General features: G+C 37.4%; 1 protein-coding gene across 1 annotated transcript in view; it reads right to left on the bottom strand.

The window, feature by feature from the left end:
* Positions 1-4229: 4229 nt before the first annotated feature.
* Positions 4230-23510, bottom strand: part of elf1 (E74-like ETS transcription factor 1) — a 116098-nt gene continuing 96817 nt past the window's right edge. The window contains 4 exon segments of the mRNA XM_062039866.1: positions 4230-5402; positions 8561-8893; positions 14139-14331; positions 22699-22782. Coding sequence (XP_061895850.1) covers positions 4730-5402; positions 8561-8893; positions 14139-14331; positions 22699-22782 — 1283 coding nt within the window. The 3' untranslated portion in view covers positions 4230-4729.

Raw genomic sequence — 23510 nt, forward strand, 5'->3', positions numbered from 1 at the left:
CAGTGCTTTAAGGCGAGGGCGGTCTACATACAAGGATATACATTATATACACAGCAAAAAGGATAAGCCATAAAAAAGCAGCAAAAGACAGATAAGAAAAAGTCTCCAGTGTAATTGTCGATTGTCGCAGTTTTGCATCAGCTGGGATTTTGAACAGCACACATTCAAGACTCGTCAGGTCGCCTTTTAACGCCCGCCCGTCGCAAACGGTGTTATGAAAATGACTTAAAGTAGTTCATTATGGCTACTCGTTACTTCACTAAAAAATTAATTGATTGATTAACGGAATTACCATGAATTGATTTACGTGGACTCCGACTTAAACAAGTTGAAAAACTTATTCGGGTGTTACCATTTAGTGGTCAATTGTACGGAATATGTGCTGTGCAATCTACTAATAAAAGTCTCAATCAATCAATCAAATTAGTCTTTAATAAATTTAATTAATTAATGGTAATTTATACGTTACTTTAAAACAAAAAAAAACAAAACTTTAAATATCTGGTATATGCATTTGAGATGTTTAATATAAGCGCACAGTGTGCGGAGTCCGTGCTTTTAAAAGGCGGGGCCTGTTGCCTAGCGACGTGTGACGTCACTTCGTCCGCTTTGACGCCTGCTCTTTTTTGGTATCTTTTCACCGGATCGTGTCTGCTCCGCTTCATAAAGAGATTGAATGTGCTTCGATAGCGGTCATACATTCTTGTCAACAAACGGGGTATTGTTTGGATGGCAAGTTTGTCACTTCTATCATTGGTTTGTTGTTGATTATTCCCAGTGTGTGCGCATGTCGTGGTCTGCCGTCTCTTCCTATTTGATATCAAGTTCATTGCTTCGATAGCGGTCATATATTCTTGTCAACAAACGGGGTATTGTTTGGATGGCAAGTTTGTCACTTCTATCATTTGCTTGTTGTTCATTATTCCCACCTTTGAGACACTTGTGATTTAGGGCTACATAAATAAACATTGATTGATTGATTGATTGATTGTGTGCGTATGGTGTGGTCTGCCGTCTCTTCCTATTTGATATCAACTTCATTGCTTGTTTATTCACGAGTAAAAAGATATTTGCCGCACTTATGACGCCGTATTGTTGACATAAAACCACATCAAAAGTAGCGTGCCGCGATACATGTAGTTGTAACGGACCTAAAAGTAATGAATTAGATTACTCGTTACGAGTAAAAAGTATAACGCCGTTATTACGAACACTGGTCCCCGTAGCACCACAACGAAGCGGCGTCCAATCGGATGTTTGGCCTAAGGGCGACGGACCCGAGAGCAGGAGCCAATAGACGACCTGACTGATTCTTTTTATACATATTCTTAAAGGATGGCGTGACGAGGGAGCTAAAAGACAACAAAGAGTGCAAGGAGGAAATAATGGAATGAGCACTTTGCACCTAAACAGTCAAGAAAATGTGCATATTTATACAAACATATGTGTGTACCCATATACGTATGTCTATACGTATGTATGTATGTATGTATGTAAGGTTACATGTGGAGAAACAAAATGAGTTGAGTGAGCGGGTCAACCCGAGTCTGTCGCATTTCTAAAAAAGCAACAATAAAAAAGACGGACATCAGACTGATGGCAACCTGAAAAGAGGGAGAAAAAGCTGCATTTAAAATGTCTAGAAGGCTACATCCTGCTCATAATAAATGCTTTGTATTTTCCCTCATGTAAATAGAGTACAAATGTGCCGTTTTTTTTAATTTTTTATACAGAATTTAGAAATTCACAAAATAAATAAATTTTGCCGTGGCCTTAAAACTGGATCTCGATGCTAAATCCTCGTATGTACAGTGAGATCCGTGCATATTCTGTGTCATATTAACAGATATATATTCTTACATCTAGAATAATTTCTATGTGTGCGTCCTGCTCTTCTATTTAAAGGGTTTTGGTGTGTCCTTGGTCAACTTAACTCAAACGCCCTTTCCCACACAGGACATGCATACCTTTTTTTATGCGTTAAAGCAGGGGTGTCCAAACTGTGACCCGCGGCACGTCCTACCCACGGGGGGTTTGCATTCATTCTGATAGTCGGACAATTGTGTGGTCAGTATGTCGCCATCTAGGGGACAACACGGGTAGTACAGATCAATGACATACAACTCTACTCTAAATGGAAGCGTGCGCAGCATTTACTTATACTGAACAAAAATATAAATGCGACAGTTTTGCTTTTGCTCCCATTTTTCACAATTTGAACTAAGATCTAAAACTTTTACTATATACACAAAAGCCCTATTCCTCTCAAATGTTCTTCACAAATCTGTGTAATTATGTCTTCGCGAGCACTTGCTGCACCTGCTGGAGGTGTAGGTCCTGGGCTCGTGGTCTGCAACTGTGAGGCCGGTTGGATGTACCGCCAATTTCTCTGAAACGCCTTATTGTAGAGAAATTAACATTTAAGTCACGGGCACCAGCTCTGGTGGACATTCCTGCACGCTCCCTCCTAACTTGCGACATTTGTGGCATTGTGTTGTGTGATACCACTTTACATTTCAGAGTGGCCTTTTATTGTCGGCAGCCTAAAGCAAACTTGTGCAATAATCACGCTGTTTTATCAGCATCTTGATATGCCACACCTGTAAAGTGGGATGGATTATCTTGGCAAAGAAGAAATGCTCACTAACACAGATTTGCACAGATTTGTGAACAATATTTGAGAGGAATAAGTATTTTGTGTATATAGGACATTTTTTAGATCTTTGAGCACAATTCAGAAAATATGTGAGCATAAACAAAACTGTTGCATTTTTATTTTTGTCCAGTGTATATCAGAGGTCCCCAAGTGGTCCTTGACACATTTGCTACCGGGCCGCACAGAAAGATTAATTAATTCATAAACTACCGCATTTTCTCAGACTTAACTTTCTCCAGTCCCACTAAACACACCAATAAGCTTATTAATAGATGTATATTACAAATCTTTTGTTATAGTACATGGGACAATGCACATTAATGGACATATAAAAAGTCAATGTGCCGGATTGTAGCCAAAGGTTAATTTTTCATGCTCATTTTTTTTGCCGTTTTTATCTTCCACACGTAGAAAGCCAGTCCATGAAAATAATGCATACATTAAATCAGCCCCTGGTAGAAAAAAGTTGGGGAACCCTGGTGTTCTATGACCCTATGCAAACAACCTTCCCTAGTCATGATGCAAAAAAACATAACACATCCTGCGTACTGAACTTCATGGACATTATAAAAAAACATCCACGCGCCATAAAAAAAAATCTAAATTACACCTACTCAGTGGCCTAGTGGTTAGAATGTCCGTCCTGAGATGGGTAGGTTGTGAGTTCAAACCCCAGCCGAGTAATACCAAAGACTATAAAAATGGGACCCATTACCTCCCTGCTTGGCACTCAGCATCAAGGGTTGGAATTGGGGGTTAAATCACCAAAACTGATTCCCGGGGCGCGGCCACCGCTGCTGCTCACTGCTCCCCTCACCTCCCAAGGGTGATGGGTCGAATGCAGAGAATAATTTCGCCACACCTAGTGTGTGTGTGACAAATCATTGGTACTTTAACTTTAACTTTTAACTATTCAAATCCATTACAATGCATGATGGGAAAATTGCAAAACACTCTCCACACTTATCCATGTTTGACGCATTTTAGCTGCTTGATATTTCGGACAATACAAAACTTTAGGGAGGTTGCAACGGAAGTAAACAAGGTAGGAGTCAAACTATCGCATACTCTTAATATCCAATTATATTAATTATATGTCCATTCTAATATGCACACATTTTATATATATATATATATATATATATATATATATATATATATATATATATATATATATATATATATATATATATATATATATATATATATATATATATATATATATATATATATATATATATATATATATATATATATATATGTGTGTCTCTAAATCGAGAGAAGCCAGATGAGGTGGTTCGGGCATCTGGTCAGGATGCCACCCGAACGCCTCCCTAGGGAGGTGTTTCGGGCACGTCCGACCGGTAGGAGGCCTCGGTAAAGACCCAGGACACGTTGGGAAGACTATGTCTCCCGGCTGGCCTGGGAATGCCTCGGGATCCCCCGAGAGGAGCTGGACGAAGTGGCTGGGGAGAGGGAAGTCTGGGCTTCCCTGCTTAGGCTGCTGCCCCCGCGACCAGACCTCGGATAAGCGGAAGAAGATGGATGGATGGATATGTCATATATATATATATATATATATATATATATATATATATATATATATATATATATATATATATATATATTCCCCGATCAAATTTTTGAGCTTAATGCGGCCCCCAAGTGAAAAAGTTTGGACACCCCTGCGTTAAAGGAAAATAAATGAGTCCCAAAAAAGGCGTTTGTTTTCCTCAGTCCCTCCTTTTTTGGTTGTGGTTTTTTTTTTTTTTTTTTTTGACCATTCACCTTTTAAGTCCTCTGAGGGTTCAATAAAAAAGACTAACTGGCACATTTGGTGGACAGGCTTCATTGATGGCTGTTCTCCTTATGGGAGCCTTTTTTTTTTTTTTTGTCTTTATCTGAAATGTGACATTGTTAAAAACAAAAACAAAAGCAAACCTCCCTTGATATATTTCTTTAGGCACGTGATCACAAAAATATGTGAGTAAACGATTCCATTCCGAGGCTGAGCGAGCAACCTTGAGGAGCAACAATGTTGTTTTTTGGTCCAGCTGGTGCCTGAGAAGAGTGTCAGGCCTCGGCGGGCTCTGTCTTTATCTGGATGAAGTTTGCCGGCAGCTCCTGCAGGCCCTTGAGAGCCTGCTCGGGCTGCAGGGACATCTCCCCGCGTACCTCCAGCTCCTCCACCGGGGTGAGGCCCTCGCAAGGGGAGGAGTGTCCATTGAAGGCCTCCTGTCCCGCTTGGGTGTAGCTGCTATCGATGATGACCGTCCGGTACTGCAGCTTCGCTTCGTCCGCCTCGTCCTTGGCGAACGGGTCGCTGTTCACCATCGACTGCAAGTAGCTGGAGTCCAGCAGCTCCTCCTTCACCTGCAGCCCGCAGAAGTCGCCCGGTTTGAGCACGGTGGCGATGACGGTGCCCGGCTGCTGCGCCACCATGGTCTGCCCGCAGGTGGTGTTGATGGTGACCAGGCGGGGCAGGCCCGGCGCGCAGGCGGCGGCGCACGAGGAGACGGCGGACGGGCCGAGGTTGGCGACCAGCAGCTGATGGGGGAGGCCCTCCGGTAGGGCGAGGACGTCGTTGGCGGTGCCGTTGTGGTTGGGGAGCACCGGGTGGAGGAGGAGTCGAGGCGGCGAGGAGCGGGCGGAGTCGCCGTTGGGGAGGATGGTGGTGAGGGGCATGGCTTGAAGGGACGTCGGGGAAGTCAACACCATGGGAAGGGAAGCGGAAGCATTGATGGCCCTGGAAAGACAAACGCAACGGTCAGGTTCAAACACTGAAGACATTTATTAAACAGACAAGAAGCAAGGAATTAAACAAAGACATGATTCAATTTGGCTCAATGAGGAGAAACGCTTAGACTGTACTATTTTTGCTCGAGGTCCAAAAACAGTAAATCAATCTTGTCAAATCAAGGATCTTTGACTATAATTTTTGCTCTAGGTCTTCAAAAACAGCAAATCAATATTTTCAAATAGAAAGATCCTTGACAAGCATTTTTACTCTAGGTTCTCAAAAACAGCAAATCAATCTTGTCAAATCAAGGATCTTTGACTATCATTTTTGCTTGAGGTCCTCAAAAACAGCAAATTAATCTTGACGGATCCAGGATCGTTGACTAGCATTTTTGTTTTGGTTCCTAAAAATAAGCAAATCAATCTTCTCAAAATGGAGGAACAATGGCTAGTATTTCTACTCGAAGTTCTTTAAAAACAGTAAATCAATCTTGTCAAATCAAGGATCTTTGACTATCATTTTTGCTCTCGGTCCTCAAAAACCGCTAATCAATCTTGTCAAATAGAAGATCCTTGACAAGCATTTTTGCTCGAGGTCCTCAAAAACAGCAAATCAATATTGTCAGGTCAAGGATCTTTGACTAGCATTTTTGTTTTAGTTCCTCAAAATAAGCAAATCAATATTCTCAAAATGGAGGAACTAGGGCTAGCATTTCTACCCGAGGTTCTTTAAAAACAGCAAATCAATCTTGTCAAATCAAGGATCTTTGACTATAATCTTTGCTGTGGGTCCTCAAAAACGCGTAGACTGTACTCTTTGTACAGTCTTCCACCACGCTCTGACCAAATGTCGCACACCTCCTCTTTTATTTGGACTGGACTTTCCCTGATTACATGGTAACAACAGCTGTTTCTAAAGGAAGGGGGGTCGTAAACAGCCGTCGCCTTTGGTTACAAAACAGTTCAAAGAAAAGGTGCCTGGAGGGGGGTCAGGTCCTGCTTCCTCTCCGCTTTGTAGATCTCGGGTCCAGACAAAATCTTCCTGTGGATTACAATAGATCAAAGAAACCGACACCTTCATGTCGCTTCCCATCCTACTCAGTGGAGTTTTACAAGCCTTTTGATTGGCAAGATCAAAGACATCTTTTGTCTCCTCGCCGGGAACTGATTGAAACACAGAGTTTTGTGATAAAGTAGATACAATTACTCTGACAGCAACGTTAAAAAAATAGTGATGAACTGCTCCTTGTTTTTATTTAAAAAAATCACAGATTGTTAATTAATTTAATAAAAGAAAATAGAATAATTCCAACCTACTCTCCGCTTTATCATATTTAGGATAGAAGACATGCAAATACAATACTTACTGTATCAAATACAAGACTAAAAAAAAAGAAGATTCAAATTAATGAAAGCTACAGTATCAATTATAATGTTTTAATCCAAAAATGAAAAAAGTAAAGTTTGCAAAAATTATGAATTGATTTAAATTTGTGACGAATAAAAATTGGGATTTGGATGTGAATCGGTTTGATTCTATACCAAAAAATTATAAAAGCAACATTTTCAATAAAAATGTTTTAATCCCCAAAAAAACATTTGCAAAAATATTTACTTTTTTTTTTCAAATCCATTCTTAAAAATGATGACTTCATTTAGAATTGTAACAAATAAAAGTCACAATTTTAATTTCAATTTATTTGAATCTACACTAAAAAAAGGAAGACCAAAAATGTATAAAAGCAACAGTATCAATAAAAAAAATTTAAATCCAAAAATGTATAAAAAAAAAAATTTTTTGCAAAAATATATATTTTTTTCAAATCGATTCTTAAAAATTATTAATTGATTGAATAAATAAAATATTTCTTTAAGTTATTAATTGATTTAGAATCGTAATAAATAAAAGTCACACTTTGGATGTCAATTGATTTAAATCTATACTAAAAAAGGAAGACTAAAAATTAATAAAAGCAACAGTATCAATAAAAAACAATTTAAATCTAAAAATGTATACAAAAAAAAAACATTTGCAAAAATATATACTTTTTTTTTCAAATCTATTCTTGAAAATTATTAAAAGTTGCGATTCGGATGTGAATTGATTTGATTCTACACTAAAAAACAAAAGCCAAAAAAAAAGAAAAAAGCAACATTATCAATAAAAATGTTTCAATCCAAAAATTTATAAAAAAATACAAAAAATGTTCATAGCTATATCCTTTTTTTAAATCGATTCCCAAAAACTATGAATTGATTTAATCATAACAAATAAAAATTGCGATCTGGATGTGAAAAAAAAAAAAAGGAAAACCAAAAATGTATACAACAGTAAAAATAATGTTTTGAATACAAAACATGTATTTAAAAAAAATTACATTTGCAAAAAATTTTCCAAATTGATTCTCTAAAATTATGAATCGACTTAGAATCAGAATAAATAAAAAATTGTGATTTAGATATAAAGAGGAAAACCAAAAAAATAAAAATAAAAGTAACAGTTTCAATAAAAATATTTTGATAAAAACTTGTATTAAAAAAAAAAAAATTTCAAATCAATACTCAAAAATGTTGAATTGATTTAGAATCGTATTGCGATTTTGTTGTCAATCGATTTTCTTTCAACACTAAAAAAAATGAAAAGCAAAATGTAATAAAAGCAACAGTATTAAAAAAAGGTTTCAATCCAAAAATGTATTAAAACAAAATGCATTTGCCCCCCCAAAAAATATATATACACTCTTTTTTTCATATCAAATTTCCAAATTATGAATTGATTTAGAATCAGAATAAATAAAAATCGTGAATTATTTTTTTTGATCACCCGAGTATTTAATGAAAGTCCTGTTTGCTAAGTTATTGGTGCTAAATCACTGAAATGTGCTTTGTGTCAACATGCTAGGAGCATAAATATATCAAGTTTTTTTTCCAATTCCACTCTAAAAACTCCACTCTGTTACTCAGAAGTCCTCTTCACCTTAGAGACCTCGCAGGAACATGAACTGAGACGGGCTAATGCACTTTGAGTGGTTCAACTTGTGTATTATTAGAAGAAGATGGAGTGTTTCAACCAGCAAAATAGCAGCGATGAGGTTACTTTGACCCAAAAATGAGCGACAAGTACGTTGTTTTTGATGATAACGATGAGAAATATTAGCAGGTCACCTCATAGCCTGAGCCACGTCCACGCCCTGGTTGGCCTGGAGGATCTGAAGAAGCTCCGCCTTCTGTCCAGCCTCCATTTCCTGTTGCAGGAAGTCCTCAACCGGCTCCCTCTTCATCTGCTTCACTGACCCCTGTTGGTGACTTTGGGCTCTTCCGGGCCCTTTGGAGCCTCCGCCAGAGTGAGACCTCCCGTTGGTGGACCTTTGGTTGGCGTACTCGTGACCGTCCGCGTCCTCGTCCTCGATGACTATCAGGTCAGCCGGCATCTCCTTGAACTGGTAGACCAGACGCTGGCCCTCCACTTTGGCCAGGATGCCTCTCTGGTAGTAATACCTGCGCACACACGGTATGACTTTTTGGCTCTCGTCGTATAGAGGATCTTTGACAAGCAATTGTTGCTGTACTGTATGTTGTCAAAATGACCAGCAATGTTTATAGTAGGTCTTTAAAAACAGCAGTCGTCCTAAGTACATAATCCTTTTGGCAAGCATTTTTTCACTTAGGTCATCAAAAACAGCAAATCAAAAAAAGGATCTTTGACTATCACTTTTGCTCGAGGTCCTCAAAAACAGCAAATGAATCTTGACAGATCCAGGATCTTTGACTAGCATTTTTGTTTTAGTTCCTCCAAAAAAGCAAATCAATCTTCTCAAAATGGAGGAACTACGGCTAGCATTTCTACTTGAGGTTCTTTAAAAACAGCAAATCAGATCTTTGACTATCATTTTTGCTATAGGTCCTCAAAAACAGCAAATCAATATTTTCAAATAGAAGATCCTTGACAAGCATTTTTGCTCGAGGTCCTCAAAAACAGTAAATCAATCTTTTCAAATAGAAAGATCCTTGACAAGCATTTTTACTCTAGGTTCTCAAAAACAGCAAATCAATCTTTTCAAATAGAAAGATCCTTGACAAGCATTTTTACTCTAGGTTCTCAAAAACAGCAAATCGATCTTGTCAAATCAAGGATCTTTGACTATAATTTTTGCTTGAGGTCCTCAAAAACAGCAAATTAATCTTGTCAGGTCCAGGATCTTTGACTAGCATTTTTGTTTTAGTTCCTCAAAATAAGCAAATCAATCTTCTCAAAATGGAGTAAATGTGGCTAGCATTTCTACTTGAGGTTCTTTAAAAACAGTGAATCAATCTTGTCAAATCAAGGATCTTTGACTATCATTTTTGCTCTAGGTCCTCAAAAACAGTAAATCAATATTTTCAAATAGAAGATCCTTGACAAGCTTTTTAGTTTGAGGTCCCCAAAAACAGCAAATTAATCTTTTCAAAGAGAAGATCCTTGACAAGTATTTTTGCTCGAGGTCCTCAAAAACAGCAAATTAATCTTGACAGATCCAGGATCTTTGACTAGCATTTTTGTTTTAGTTCCTCAAAATAAGCAAACCAATCTTCTCAAAATGGAGGAACTACGGCTAGCATTTCTACTCGAGGTTCTTTAAAAACAGCAAATCAATCTTGTGAAATCAAGGATCTTTGACTATCATTTTTGCTCTAGGTCCTCAAAAACAGCAAATCAATATTTTCAAATAGAAAGATCCTTGACAAGCATTTTTACTCTAGGTCCTCAAAAACAGCAAATCAACCTTGTTAAATAGAAGATCCTTGACAAGCTTGTTTACCCTAGGTTCTCAAAAACAGCAAATCAATATTGTCAAATCAAAGATCTTTGACTATCATTTTTGCTCTCGGTCCTCAAAAACAGCAAATAAATATTATCAAATAGAAGATCCTTGACAAGCATTTTTACTTTAGGTCTTTAAAAACAGCAAATCAATTTTGTTAAATAGAGCAGCTTTGTCTAGCATTTTTGCTTTAGGTCCTCAAAAACAGCAAATAACTCCAGTCAGATGATTTTTGACAAGCATTTTTACTGTAGGTCCTCAAAAACAGCAAATCAATCTTGTCAAATAGAGGATCTTTGTCCAGCATGTTTGCTTTAGGTCCTCAAAAACAGCAAATCACTCCTGTCAAATAGAGGATATTTGACGAGCGATTTTACTCTCTGTCCTCAAAACCAGCAAATTACTCCAGTCAAATAGAGGATCTTTGACTAGTGTTTTACCCTAGGTCCTCAAAAACAGCAAAACACTTGTCAAATGGAGGATTTTAGCACAATGTTTGCATTATGTTCTTAAAGTGCTTCGATCATATGGAGGATCTTTGACATGGATTTTTATCAAAGGTTCTCAAAAACAGCAAATATTTCCTGTCAAATAGAGGAGCTTTGACTAGCATGTTTTGCTGTAGGTCATTAAAAGCCACTGAGTACTCTGGTCATATGGAGGATCTTTGCCTAGCATTTTTACCGTAGGTCCTCAAAAACAGAACATTACCCCTCAAATAGAGGATCTTTGACTAACATTTTTGCTGTAGCTACTCAAAAACAGCAAATCACTCCTGGCAAATAGAGGATCTTTGACTAGCATTTTTGCTGTAGCGCCTTAAAAACAGCAAATCACTCCTGGCAAATAGAGGATCTTTGACTAGCATTTTTGCTGTAGCTCCTCAAAAACAGCAAATCACTCCTGGCAAATAGAGGATCTTTGACTAGCATTTTTGCTGTAGCTCCTCAAAAACAGCAAATCACTCCTGTCAAATAGAGGATCTTTAACTAGCATTTTTGCTGTAGCTCCTCAAAAACAGCAAATCACTCCTGGCAAATAGAGGATCTTTGACTAGCATTTTTGCTGTAGCTACCTAAAAACAGCAAATCACTCCTGGCAAATAGAGAATCTTTGACTAGCATTTTTGCTGTAGCGCTTCAAAAACAGCAAATCACTCCTGGCAAATAGAGGATCTTTGACTAACATTTTTGCTGTAGCTCCTCAAAAACAGCAAATCACTCCTGGCAAATAGAGGATCTTTGACTAACATTTTTGCTGTAGCTACCTAAAAACAGCAAATCACTCCTGGCAAATAGAGAATCTTTGACTAGCATTGTTGCTGTAGCTCCTCAAAAACAGCAAATCACTCCTGGCAAATAGAGGGTCTTTGACTAGCATTTTTGCTGTAGCTACCTAAAAATAGCAAATCACTCCTGGCAAATAGAGAATCTTTGACTAGCATTTTTGCTGTAGCGCCTCAAAAACAGCAAATCACTCCTGGCAAATAGAGGATCTTTGACTAGCATTTTTGCTGTAGCTCCTCAAAAACAGCTAATCACTACTGGCAAATAGAGGATCTTTGACTAGCATTTTTGCTGTAGCTCCTCAAAAACAGCAAATCACTCCTGTCAAATAGAGGATCTTTAACAAGCATTTTTGCTGTAGCTCCTCAAAAACAGCAAATCACTCCTGGCAAATAGAGGATCTTTGACTAGCATTTTTGCTGTAGCTACCTAAAAACAGCAAATCACTCCTGGCAAATAGAGGATCTTTGACTAACATTTTTGCTGTAGCTACCTAAAAACAGCAAATCACTCCTGGCAAATAGAGAATCTTTGACTAGCATTTTTGCTGTAGCTCCTCAAAAACAGCAAATCACTCCTGGAAAATAGAGGATCTTTGACTAGCATTTTTGCTGTAGCTACCTAAAAACAGCAAATCACTCCTGGCAAATAGAGAATCTTTGACTAGCATTTTTGCTGTAGCTCCTCAAAAACAGCAAATCACTCCTGGCAAATAGAGGATCTTTGACTAGCATTTTTGCTGTAGCTACCTAAAAACAGCAAATCACTCCTGGCAAATAGAGAATCTTTGACTAGCATTTTTGCTGTAGCTCCTCAAAAACAGCAAATCACTCCTGGCAAATAGAGGATCTTTGACTAGCATTTTTGCTGTAGCTACCTAAAAACAGCAAATCACTCCTGGCAAATAGAGAATCTTTGACTAGCATTTTTGCTGTAGCGCTTCAAAAACAGCAAATCACTCCTGGCAAATAGAGGATCTTTGACTAACATTTTTGCTGTAGCTCCTCAAAAACAGCAAATCACTCCTGGCAAATAGAGGATCTTTGACTAGCATTTTTGCTGTAGCTACCTAAAAACAGCAAATCACTCCTGGCAAATAGAGAATCTTTGACTAGCATTTTTGCTGTAGCGCTTCAAAAACAGCAAATCACTCCTGGCAAATAGGGGATCTTTGACTAACATTGTTGCTGTAGCTCCTCAAAAACAGCAAATCACTCCTGGCAAATAGAGGATCTTTAACTAACATTTTTGCTGTAGCTACCTAAAAACAGCAAATCACTCCTGGCAAATAGAGAATCTTTGACTAGCATTTTTGCTGTAGCTCCTCAAAAACAGCAAATCACTCCTGGAAAATAGAGGATCTTTGACTAGCATTTTTGCTGTAGCTACCTAAAAACAGCAAATCACTCCTGGCAAATAGAGAATCTTTGACTAGCATTTTTGCTGTAGCTCCTCAAAAACAGCAAATCACTCCTGGCAAATAGAGGATCTTTGACTAGCATTTTTGCTGTAGCTACCTAAAAACAGCAAATCACTCCTGGCAAATAGAGAATCTTTGACTAGCATTTTTGCTGTAGCTCCTCAAAAACAGCAAATCACTCCTGGCAAATAGAGGATCTTTGACTAGCATTTTTGCTGTAGCTACCTAAAAACAGCAAATCACTCCTGGCAAATAGAGAATCTTTGACTAGCATTTTTGCTGTAGCGCTTCAAAAACAGCAAATCACTCCTGGCAAATAGAGGATCTTTGACTAACATTTTTGCTGTAGCTCCTCAAAAACAGCAAATCACTCCTGGCAAATAGAGGATCTTTGACTAGCATTTTTGCTGTAGCTACCTAAAAACAGCAAATCACTCCTGGCAAATAGAGAATCTTTGACTAGCATTTTTGCTGTAGCGCTTCAAAAACAGCAAATCACTCCTGGCAAATAGGGGATCTTTGACTAACATTGTTGCTGTAGCTCCTCAAAAACAGCAAATCACTCCTGGCAAATAGAGGATCTTTGACTAACATTTTTGCTGTAGCTACCTAAAAACAGCAAATCACTCCTGGCAAATAGAGAATCTTTGACTAGCATTTTTGCTGTAGCGCTTCAAAAACAGCAAATCACTCCTGGCAAATAGAGGATCTTTGACTAACATTTTTGCTGTAGCTACCTAAAAACAGCAAATCACTCCTGGCAAATAGAGAATCTTTGACTAGCATTTTTGCTGTAGCGCTTCAAAAACAGCAAAGCACTCCTGGCAAATAGGGGATCTTTGACTAACATTGTTGCTGTAGCTCCTCAAAAACAGCAAATCACTCCTGGCAAATAGAGGATCTTTGACTAGCATTTTTGCTGTAGCGCTTCAAAAACAGCAAATCACTCCTGGCAAATAGAGGATCTTTGACTAGCATTTTTGCTGTAGCGCTTCAAAAACAGCAAATCACTCCTGGCAAATAGAGGATCTCTGACAATCATTTTTGCTGTAGGTTCTTGAAAAAAGCAGAGAGGATCGTTGACCAGCAGAACTTTTGCAGTCGGTGCTAAAAACTGCAGCTGTTCTCAACAAAATTTTGACTAGCAATTCTTGCAGTTGGTCTTCGTAAACAGCAGCGCACTCCTGTCCAATAGAAGATCTTTGAGCTGCTAAAATGGACAGGTTTTATTGTACCTGAGTGCTCTTCCCATGGTCTCGTAGTTCATGTCGGGCTTGTTCTTGTGTTTGCCCCAAAGTTTGGACACGGCTTTGGAGTCCACCAGCTTGAAGATGCCTTTCTCCCGCTGAGTCCACTTGATGTATTTGGGACACGTGTTCTTGTCCTGCAGCAAGGCCAGGAGGAATTCCCACAGGTAGATGGTGTTACCTGCAAAATAGCACGCAAACATTTCATCGGACACGTTGAAGCACGCTAAAAACATATTTCTTAGTTATCATTCAGACATTATTTTAGGGGTTTCAGTACGGGCGACAATTTTGGAATGACAGTTTAATAAAAATGAGGAGGGGTTAATCATTTTGCAATGCAGTCTGCTGAAAATGATGGAAAGCGCCATGCTCCATAGCAACTGACGCTTTGGTTAAAGTTGAAATTGCCACATTTGAAGTTATTCAACATCCTCCCAGCAGGCACAGGACATTGATACAACGCTGATTCTACGTACATGTCCTTTAATACTGACTTTGAAACTACGTTGCAAAATAGTTGTATTTGTAAATTGAGACAACGTTGATGTCCAACGCTGGATCCATGTTGTTGAATAAATAAATACATCTTGTAAAATAGAGGATCCTTGACAAGCATTTTTACTCTCGATCCTTAAAAACAGCAAATCACTCCATTTAGAGGATCTTTGCATTTTTGCACTAGGTCCTCAAAAATGGCCAAATAATCTTGTCAAAATAGAAGATCTTTGACTAGCATTTTTGCTCTAGGTTCTCAAAAACAGCAAATTATTTTGTCAAATAGAGGATCTTTGACAAGCATTTTACTCTAGGTCCTCAAAAACAGCCATCCAATATTGTCAAATAGAGGATCTTTGACTAGCATTTTTACTCTAGATCGTCAAAAACAGCAAATCACTCCAGTCAGAGGATCTTTGACAAGCATTTTTGCTCAAGGTCCTCAAAAACAGCAAAACAAATCTTGTCAAGTAGAGGATATTTGACTAGCATTTTTGCTCTAGGTCGTCAAAAATGGCCAAATAATCTTGTCAAAACAGAGGATCTTTGACTGGCATTTTTGGTCTAGGTTCTCAAAAACAGCAAACCAATATCGTCAAATAGACAATCTTTGACTAGCATTTTTACTCTAGATCCTCAAAAGCAGCAAATCACTCCAGTCAGAGGATCTTTGACTAGCATTTTTGCTCCAGGTCCTCAAAAATGGCCAAATAATCTTGTCAAAATAGAGGATTTTTGACTAGCATCTAGGTCCTCAAAAACAGCAAATCAATCTTGTCAAATAGAGGATCCTTGATAAGCATTTTTACTCTAGATCCTCAAAAACAACAAATCACTCCAGTCAGAGGATCTTTGACAAGCATTTTTGCTCAAGGTCCTCAAAAACAGCAAAACAAATTTTGTCAAATAGAGGATTTTTGACAAGCATTTTTGCTCTAGGTCCTCAAAATTGGCTAAATAATCTTGTCAAAATAGAGGATATTTGACAAGCATTTTTGCTCTAGGTTCTCAAAAACAGCAAATCAACATTGTCAAATAGAGGATCTTTGACAAGCATTTTACTCTAGGTCCTCAAAAAAAGCAAATCCCTCCTGTCAAATAGAGGATCCTTGACTAGCATTTTACTATAGGTCCTCAAAACCAGCAAATCACTCCAGTCAAATAGAGGATCTTTGACTAGCATTTTACTCTAGGTCCTCAAAAACAGCATTATCTTAGGGGTTTCAGTACGGGCGACAATTTCGGAATGACAGTTTAATAAAAATGAGGAGGTTCTCAAAAACTGCAAATCAATATTGTCAAATATAGTATGTTTGACAAGCATTTTACTCTAGGTCCTCAAAAACAGCAAATCCCTCCTGTCAAATACAGGATATTTGATGAGCAATTTTACTCTAGGTCCTCAAAAACAGCAAATCCCTCCTGTCAAATACAGGTTATTTGACGAGCGATTTTACTCTAGGTCCTCAAAACCAGCAAATCACTCCAGTCAAATAGAGGATCTTTGACTAGCATTTTACTCTAGGTCCTCAAAAACAGCATTATTTTAGGGGTTTCAGTACGGGTGACAATTTTCGGAATGACAGTTTAATAAAAATGAGGAGGGGTTAATCATTTTGCAATGCAGTCTGCTGAAAATGATGGAAAGCGCCACGCTCCATAGCAACTGACGCTGTGGTTGAAGTTGGAATTGCCACAAAACACATTTGAAGTTATTCAACACCCTCCCAGCAGGCACAGGACATTGATACAACGCTAATTCTACGTACATGTCCTTTAAAACTGACTTTGAAACTACGTTGCAAAATAGTTGTATTTGTAAATTGAGACAACGTTGATGTCCAACGCTGGATCCATGTTGTTGAATAAATAAATAAATCTTGTCAAATAGAGGATCCTTGACAAGCATTTTTACTCTCGATCCTTAAAAACAGCAAATCACTCCATTTAGAAGATCTTTGCATTTTTGCACTAGGTCCTCAAAAATGGCCAAATAATCTTGTCAAAATAGAAGATCTTTGACTAGCATTTTTGCTCTAGGTTCTCAAAAACAGCTAATTATTTTGTCAAATAGAGGATCTTTGACAAGCATTTTACTCTAGGTCCTAAAAAACAGCCATCCAATATTGTCAAATAGAGGATCTTTGACAAGCATTTTTGCTCAAGGTCCTCAAAAACAGCAAAACAAATCTTGTCAAGTAGAGGATATTTGACTAGCATTTTTGCTGTAGGTCGTCAAAAATGGCCAAATAATATTGTCAAAATAGAGGATCTTTGACTAGCATTTTTGGTCTAGGTTCTCAAAAACAGCAAACCAATATCGTCAAATAGACAATCTTTGACTAGCATTTTTACTCTAGATCCTCAAAAGCAGCAAATCACTCCAGTCAGAGGATCTTTGACTAGCATTTTTGCTCCAGGTCCTCAAAAATGGCCAAATAATCTTGTCAAAATAGAGGATTTTTGACTAGCATTTTTGCTCTAGGTTCTCAAAAACAGCAAATTAATATTGTCAAATAAGAGGATCCTTGATAAGCATTAGTACTCTAGGTTCTCAAAAACAGCAAACAAATATTGCCAAATAGAGGATCATTGACTAGCATTTTTACTCTAGATCCTCAAAAACAACAAATCACTCCAGTCAGAGGATCTTTGACAAGCATTTTTGCTCAAGGTCCTCAAAAACAGCAAAACAAATATTGTCAAATAGAGGATTTTTGACTAGCATTTTTTCTCTAGGTCCTCAAAAATGGCTAAATAATCTTATCAAAATAGAGGATATTTGACAAGCATTTTTGCTCAAAGTTCTCAAAAACAGCAAATCAACATTGTCAAATAGAGGATCTTTGACAAGCATTTTACTCTAGGTCCTTAAAAACAGCAAATCACTCCAGTCAGAGGATCTTTGACTAGCATTTTTGCTCGAGGTCCTCAAAAACAGCAAACCAATATTGTCAAATAGAGGATCTTTGACTATCATTTTTACTCTAGATCCTCAAAAACAGCAAATCACTCCAGTCAGAGGATCTTTGACTAGCATTTTTGCTCCAGGTCCTCAAAAATGGCCAAATAATCTTGTCAAAATAGAGGATTTTTGACTAGCATCTAGGTCCTCAAAAACAGCAAATCAATCTTGTCAAATAGAGGATCCTTGATAAGCATTTGTACTCTAGGTCCTCAAAAACAGCAAACAAATACTGCCAAATTGAGGATCATTGACAAGCATTTTTACTCTAGATCCTCAAAAACAACAAATCACTCCAGTCAGAGGATCTTTGACAAGCATTTTTGCTCAAGGTCCTCAAAAACAGCAAAACAAATCTTGTCAAATAGAGGATTTTTGACTAGCATTTTTTCTCTAGGTCCTCAAAAATGGCTAAACAATCTTGTCAAAATAGAGGATATTTGACAAACATTTTTGCTCAAAGTTCTCAAAAACAGCAAATCAACATTGTCAAATAGAGGATCTTTGACAAGCATTTTACTCTAGGTCCTTAAAAACAGCAAATCACTCCAGTCAGAGGATCTTTGACTAGCATTTTTGCTCGAGGTCCTCAAAAATGGCCAAATAATCTTGTCAAAATAGAGGATCTTTGACTAGCATTTTTGGTCTAGGTTCTCAAAAACAGCAAACCAATATTGTCAAATAGAGGATCTTTGACTAGCATTTTTACTCTAGATCCTCAAAAACAGCAAATCACTCCAGTCAGAGGATCTTTGACTAGCATTTTTGCTCCAGGTCCTCAAAAATGGCCAAATAATCTTGTCAAAATAGAAGATATTTGACAAGCGATTTTACTGTAGGTCCTCAAAACCAGCTAATCACTCCAGTCAAATAGAGGATCTTTGACTAGCATTTTACTCTAGGTCCTCAAAAACAGCATTATTTTAGGGGTTTCAGTATGGGCGACAATTTTCGGAATGACAGTTTAATAAAAATGAGGAGGGGTTAAGCATTTTGCAATGCAGTCTGCTGAAAATGATGGAAAGCGCCATGCTCCATAGCAACTGACGCTGTGGTTGAAGTTGGAATTGCCACAAAACACATTTGAAGTTATTCAACACCCTCCCAGCAGGCACAGGACATTGATACAACGCTAATTCTACGTACATGTCCTTTAATACTGACTTTGAAACTACGTTGCAAAATAGTTGTATTTGTAAATTGAGACAACGTTGATGTCCAACGCTGGATCCATGTTGTTAAATAAATAAATAAATCTTGTAAAATAGAGGATCCTTGACAAGCATTTTTACTCTCGATCCTTAAAAACAGCAAATCACTCCATTTAGAGGATCTTTGCATTTTTGCACTAGGTCCTCAAAAATGGCCAAATAATCTTGTCAAAATAGAAGATCTTTGACTAGCATTTTTGCTCTAGGTTCTCAAAAACAGCTAATTATTTTGTCAAATAGAGGATCTTTGACTAGCATTTTACTCTAGGTCCTCAAAAACAGCCATCCAATATTGTCAAATAGAGGATCTTTGACTAGCATTTTTACTCTAGATCGTCAAAAACATCAAATCACTCCAGTCAGAGGATCTTTGACAAGCATTTTTGCTCAAGGTCCTCAAAAACAGCAAAACAAATCTTGTCAAGTAGAGGATATTTGACTAGCATTTTTGCTCTAGGTCGTCAAAAATGGCCAAATAATCTTGTCAAAACAGAGGATCTTTGACTGGCATTTTTGGTCTAGGTTCTCAAAAACAGCAAACCAATATCGTCAAATAGACAATCTTTGACTAGCATTTTTACTCTAGATCCTCAAAAGCAGCAAATCACTCCAGTCAGAGGATCTTTGACTAGCATTTTTGCTCCAGGTCCTCAAAAATGGCCAAATAATCTTGTCAAAATAGAGGATTTTTGACTAGCATTTTTGCTCTAGGTTCTCAAAAACAGCAAATTAATATTGTCAAATAGAGGATCTTTGACAAAAATTTTACTCTAGGTCCTCAAAAACAGCAAATCAATCTTGTCAAATAGAGGATCCTTGATAAGCATTTGTACTCTAGGTCCTCAAAAACAGCAAACAAATATTGCCAAATAGAGGATCATTGACTAGCATTTTTACTCTAGATCCTCAAAAACAACAAATCACTCCAGTCAGAGGATCTTTGACAAGCATTTTTGCTCAAGGTCCTAAAAAACAGCAAAACAAATATTGTCAAATAGAGGATTTTTGACTAGCATTTTTGCTCTAGGTCCTCAAAAATGGCTAAGTAATCTTGTCAACATAGAGGATCTTTGACTAGCATTTTTGGTCTAGGTTCTCAAAAACAGCAAACCAATGTTGTCAAATAGAATCTTTGACAAGCATTTTTGCTCAAGGTCCTCAAAAACAGCAAAACAAATATTGTCAAATAGAGGATTTTTGACTAGCATTTTTGCTCTAGGTCCTCAAAAATGGCTAAATAATCTTGTCAAAATAGAGGATCTTTGACTAGCATTTTTGGTCTAGGTTCTCAAAAACAGCAAACCAATATTGTCAAATAGAGGATCTTTGACTAGCATTTTTACTCTAGATCCTCAAAAACAGCAAATCACTCCAGTCAGAGGATCTTTGACTAGCATTTTTGCTCCAGGTTCTCAAAAATGGCCAAATAATCTTGTCAAAATAGAGGATTTTTGACTAGCATTTTTGGTCTAGGTTCTCAAAAACAGCAAACCAATATTGTCAAATAGACAATCTTTGACTAGCATTTTTACTATAGATCCTCAAAAACAGCAAATCACTCCAGTCAGAGGATCTTTGACTAGCATTTTTGCTCCAGGTCCTCAAAAATGGCCAAATAATCTTGTCAAAATAGAGGATTTTTGACTAGCATTTTTGCTCTAGGTTCTCAAAAACAGCAAATTAATATTGTCAAATAGAGGATCTTTGACAAGCATTGTACTATAGGTCCTCAAAAACAGCAAATCAATCTTGTCAAATAGAGGATCCTTGATAAGCATTTGTACTCTAGGTCCTCAAAAACAGCAAACAAATATTGCCAAATAGAGGATCATTGACTAGCATTTTTACTCTAGATCCTCAAAAACAACAAATCACTCCAGTCAGAGGATCTTTGACAAGCATTTTTGCTCAAGGTCCTCAAAAACAGCAAAACAAATATTGTCAAATAGAGGATTTTTGACTAGCATTTTTGCTCTAGGTCCTCAAAAATGGCTAAGTAATCTTGTCAACATAGAGGATCTTTGACTAGCATTTTTGGTCTAGGTTCTCAAAAACAGCAAACCAATGTTGTCAAATAGAATCTTTGACAAGCATTTTTGCTCAAGGTCCTCAAAAACAGCAAAACAAATATTGTCAAATAGAGGATTTTTGACTAGCATTTTTGCTCTAGGTCCTCAAAAATGGCTAAATAATCTTGTCAAAATAGAGGATCTTTGACTAGCATTTTTGGTCTAGGTTCTCAAAAACAGCAAACCAATATTGTCAAATAGAGGATCTTTGACTAGCATTTTTACTCTAGATCCTCAAAAACAGCAAATCACTCCAGTCAGAGGATCTTTGACTAGCATTTTTGCTCCAGGTTCTCAAAAATGGCCAAATAATCTTGTCAAAATAGAGGATTTTTGACTAGCATTTTTGGTCTAGGTTCTCAAAAACAGCAAACCAATATTGTCAAATAGACAATCTTTGACTAGCATTTTTACTATAGATCCTCAAAAACAGCAAATCACTCCAGTCAGAGGATCTTTGACTAGCATTTTTGCTCCAGGTCCTCAAAAATGGCCAAATAATCTTGTCAAAATAGAGGATTTTTGACTAGCATTTTTGCTCTAGGTTCTCAAAAACAGCAAATTAATATTGTCAAATAGAGGATCTTTGACAAGCATTGTACTATAGGTCCTCAAAAACAGCAAATCAATCTTGTCAAATAGAGGATCCTTGATAAGCATTTGTACTCTAGGTCCTCAAAAACAGCAAACAAATATTGCCAAATAGAGGATCATTGACTAGCATTTTTACTCTAGATCCTCAAAAACAACAAATCACTCCAGTCAGAGGATCTTTGACAAGCATTTTTGCTCAAGGTCCTCAAAAACAGCAAAACAAATATTGTCAAATAGAGGATTTTTGACTAGCATTTTTGCTCTAGGTCCTCAAAAATGGCTAAGTAATCTTGTCAACATAGAGGATCTTTGACTAGCATTTTTGGTCTAGGTTCTCAAAAACAGCAAACCAATATTGTCAAATAGAGGATCTTTGACTAGCATTTTTACTCTAGATCCTCAAAAACAGCAAATCACTCCAGTCAGAGGATCTTTGACTAGCATTTTTGCCCCAGGTCCTCAAAAATGGCCAAATAATCTTGTCAAAATAGAGGATCTTTGACTAGCATTTTTGGTCTAAATCCTTGAATAACTAAACGAAAAAAATAATAAAAATTCAAATTAAAGTTAAAAAGTAAGTTAAAAATTAATTAAAATAAAATGTTAGTTATTTAAAAAAAAAAAAAATAGGCAGACTCTCACTGAATGTCTTAACTTGTTAAGATTAGTTTCCCCAGTGGTTAACTTATTTTTACACTGGTGACAGAATTGAATGTGTAAAAATGCTGTAGGTGCCTCACTAAAACTACAATTGAAGTGTTTTCTTGTCATATGTATGTAATAAAACCATTTAACCCTGGAACACGTTTCTATTTCTATCATTTCCTATGTGAATGTGAACAATTCAGAAGTCAACCAGCATCTGGGAACGGTTTGTGTCCGACCTTGCATTGTGCGCGTGGGTCCATTACTCTTCATTTGTGGCGTGCTTGGACCAGAGGTGTTTAAAAACCGTAAAGGTCCCCCCAGCAGTGGACTCAATCCCAGCCGCCGAGACAGCCTGATGTATTTGTGGGAGACTGAAACTGAAACCGTGCCGCCAGCGCTGGCGGTGTCACCCTTTGTGCTGCGCTGAGGGTCTGCAAGTCTGTCCCTGCAGGCCCTGAGAGGACCATCTTTCACAACAACCTCCACACGGCCACACAGAGCAGCACACAAGAGGAGGCCAGACCTTGATTTTGATTGGCTCCTCACTTGTAATGGAGGCTTACCTTTGCCCTCTTTGCTCTTCTTCCTGAGTGGCAGGTTCGGGCTGGAGATGGGGGAGCACGATCGCACCATTCGGGGCTTCCTCACTGGGGGGAGATCATGCATTAGAAGACCACCAACACACACACACACACACACACACACACTTACACACACACACACACATCTCTTGTATTTGTTACCTTCTTGAGATCTCCGAAAAATGCCTACCTCTTTAGGACCACCCTTTCTACATATATCAAGATTTGTATTGACAACATTAATAATATATACATACTATGCAAATATAAAAAAGCTTGTTGTGAAAAATGAGTCAGAATTTCACAAGAAAAAGGTCACAATTTCACAAGAAAAACGTAGAATTTTGGCAGTATTATAATAAAAGTCTTCATTTTACTCAACGCAAGTCAAAATTTTACAAGAAAAACAACATTTGTGCAATATTATGATAAAAGGTGGAATTTTACTCAGTCGAAATTTGACAAGAAAAGCTTAACATTTGGGCAATTTTATGAAAAGAGTCGTAATTTTACTCGAAAATTTTGTAAGAAAACTTAAAAATGTTGGCAATATTATAATAATAATCGGAATTTTACTTGGCAAAATGATGACAAAAGTCATCATTTTACTCCAAAAATGTCACTATTTTAGGAGAATAACAAAAAAATTGGCAACATTGTGATAAAAGTCAGAATTTTAAATGACAAGTGTCATTTAGAGAATGTTGTATTTTTACTCACAGGAAAAAGGTCACAAATTCACAAGAAAAACTTAGAATTTTGGCAGTATTGTAATAAAAGTCGTCATTTTACTG

This window comes from Entelurus aequoreus, linkage group LG28, assembly GCF_033978785.1.
Source record: "Entelurus aequoreus isolate RoL-2023_Sb linkage group LG28, RoL_Eaeq_v1.1, whole genome shotgun sequence".
Taxonomy (NCBI): Eukaryota; Metazoa; Chordata; class Actinopteri; order Syngnathiformes; family Syngnathidae; genus Entelurus; species Entelurus aequoreus.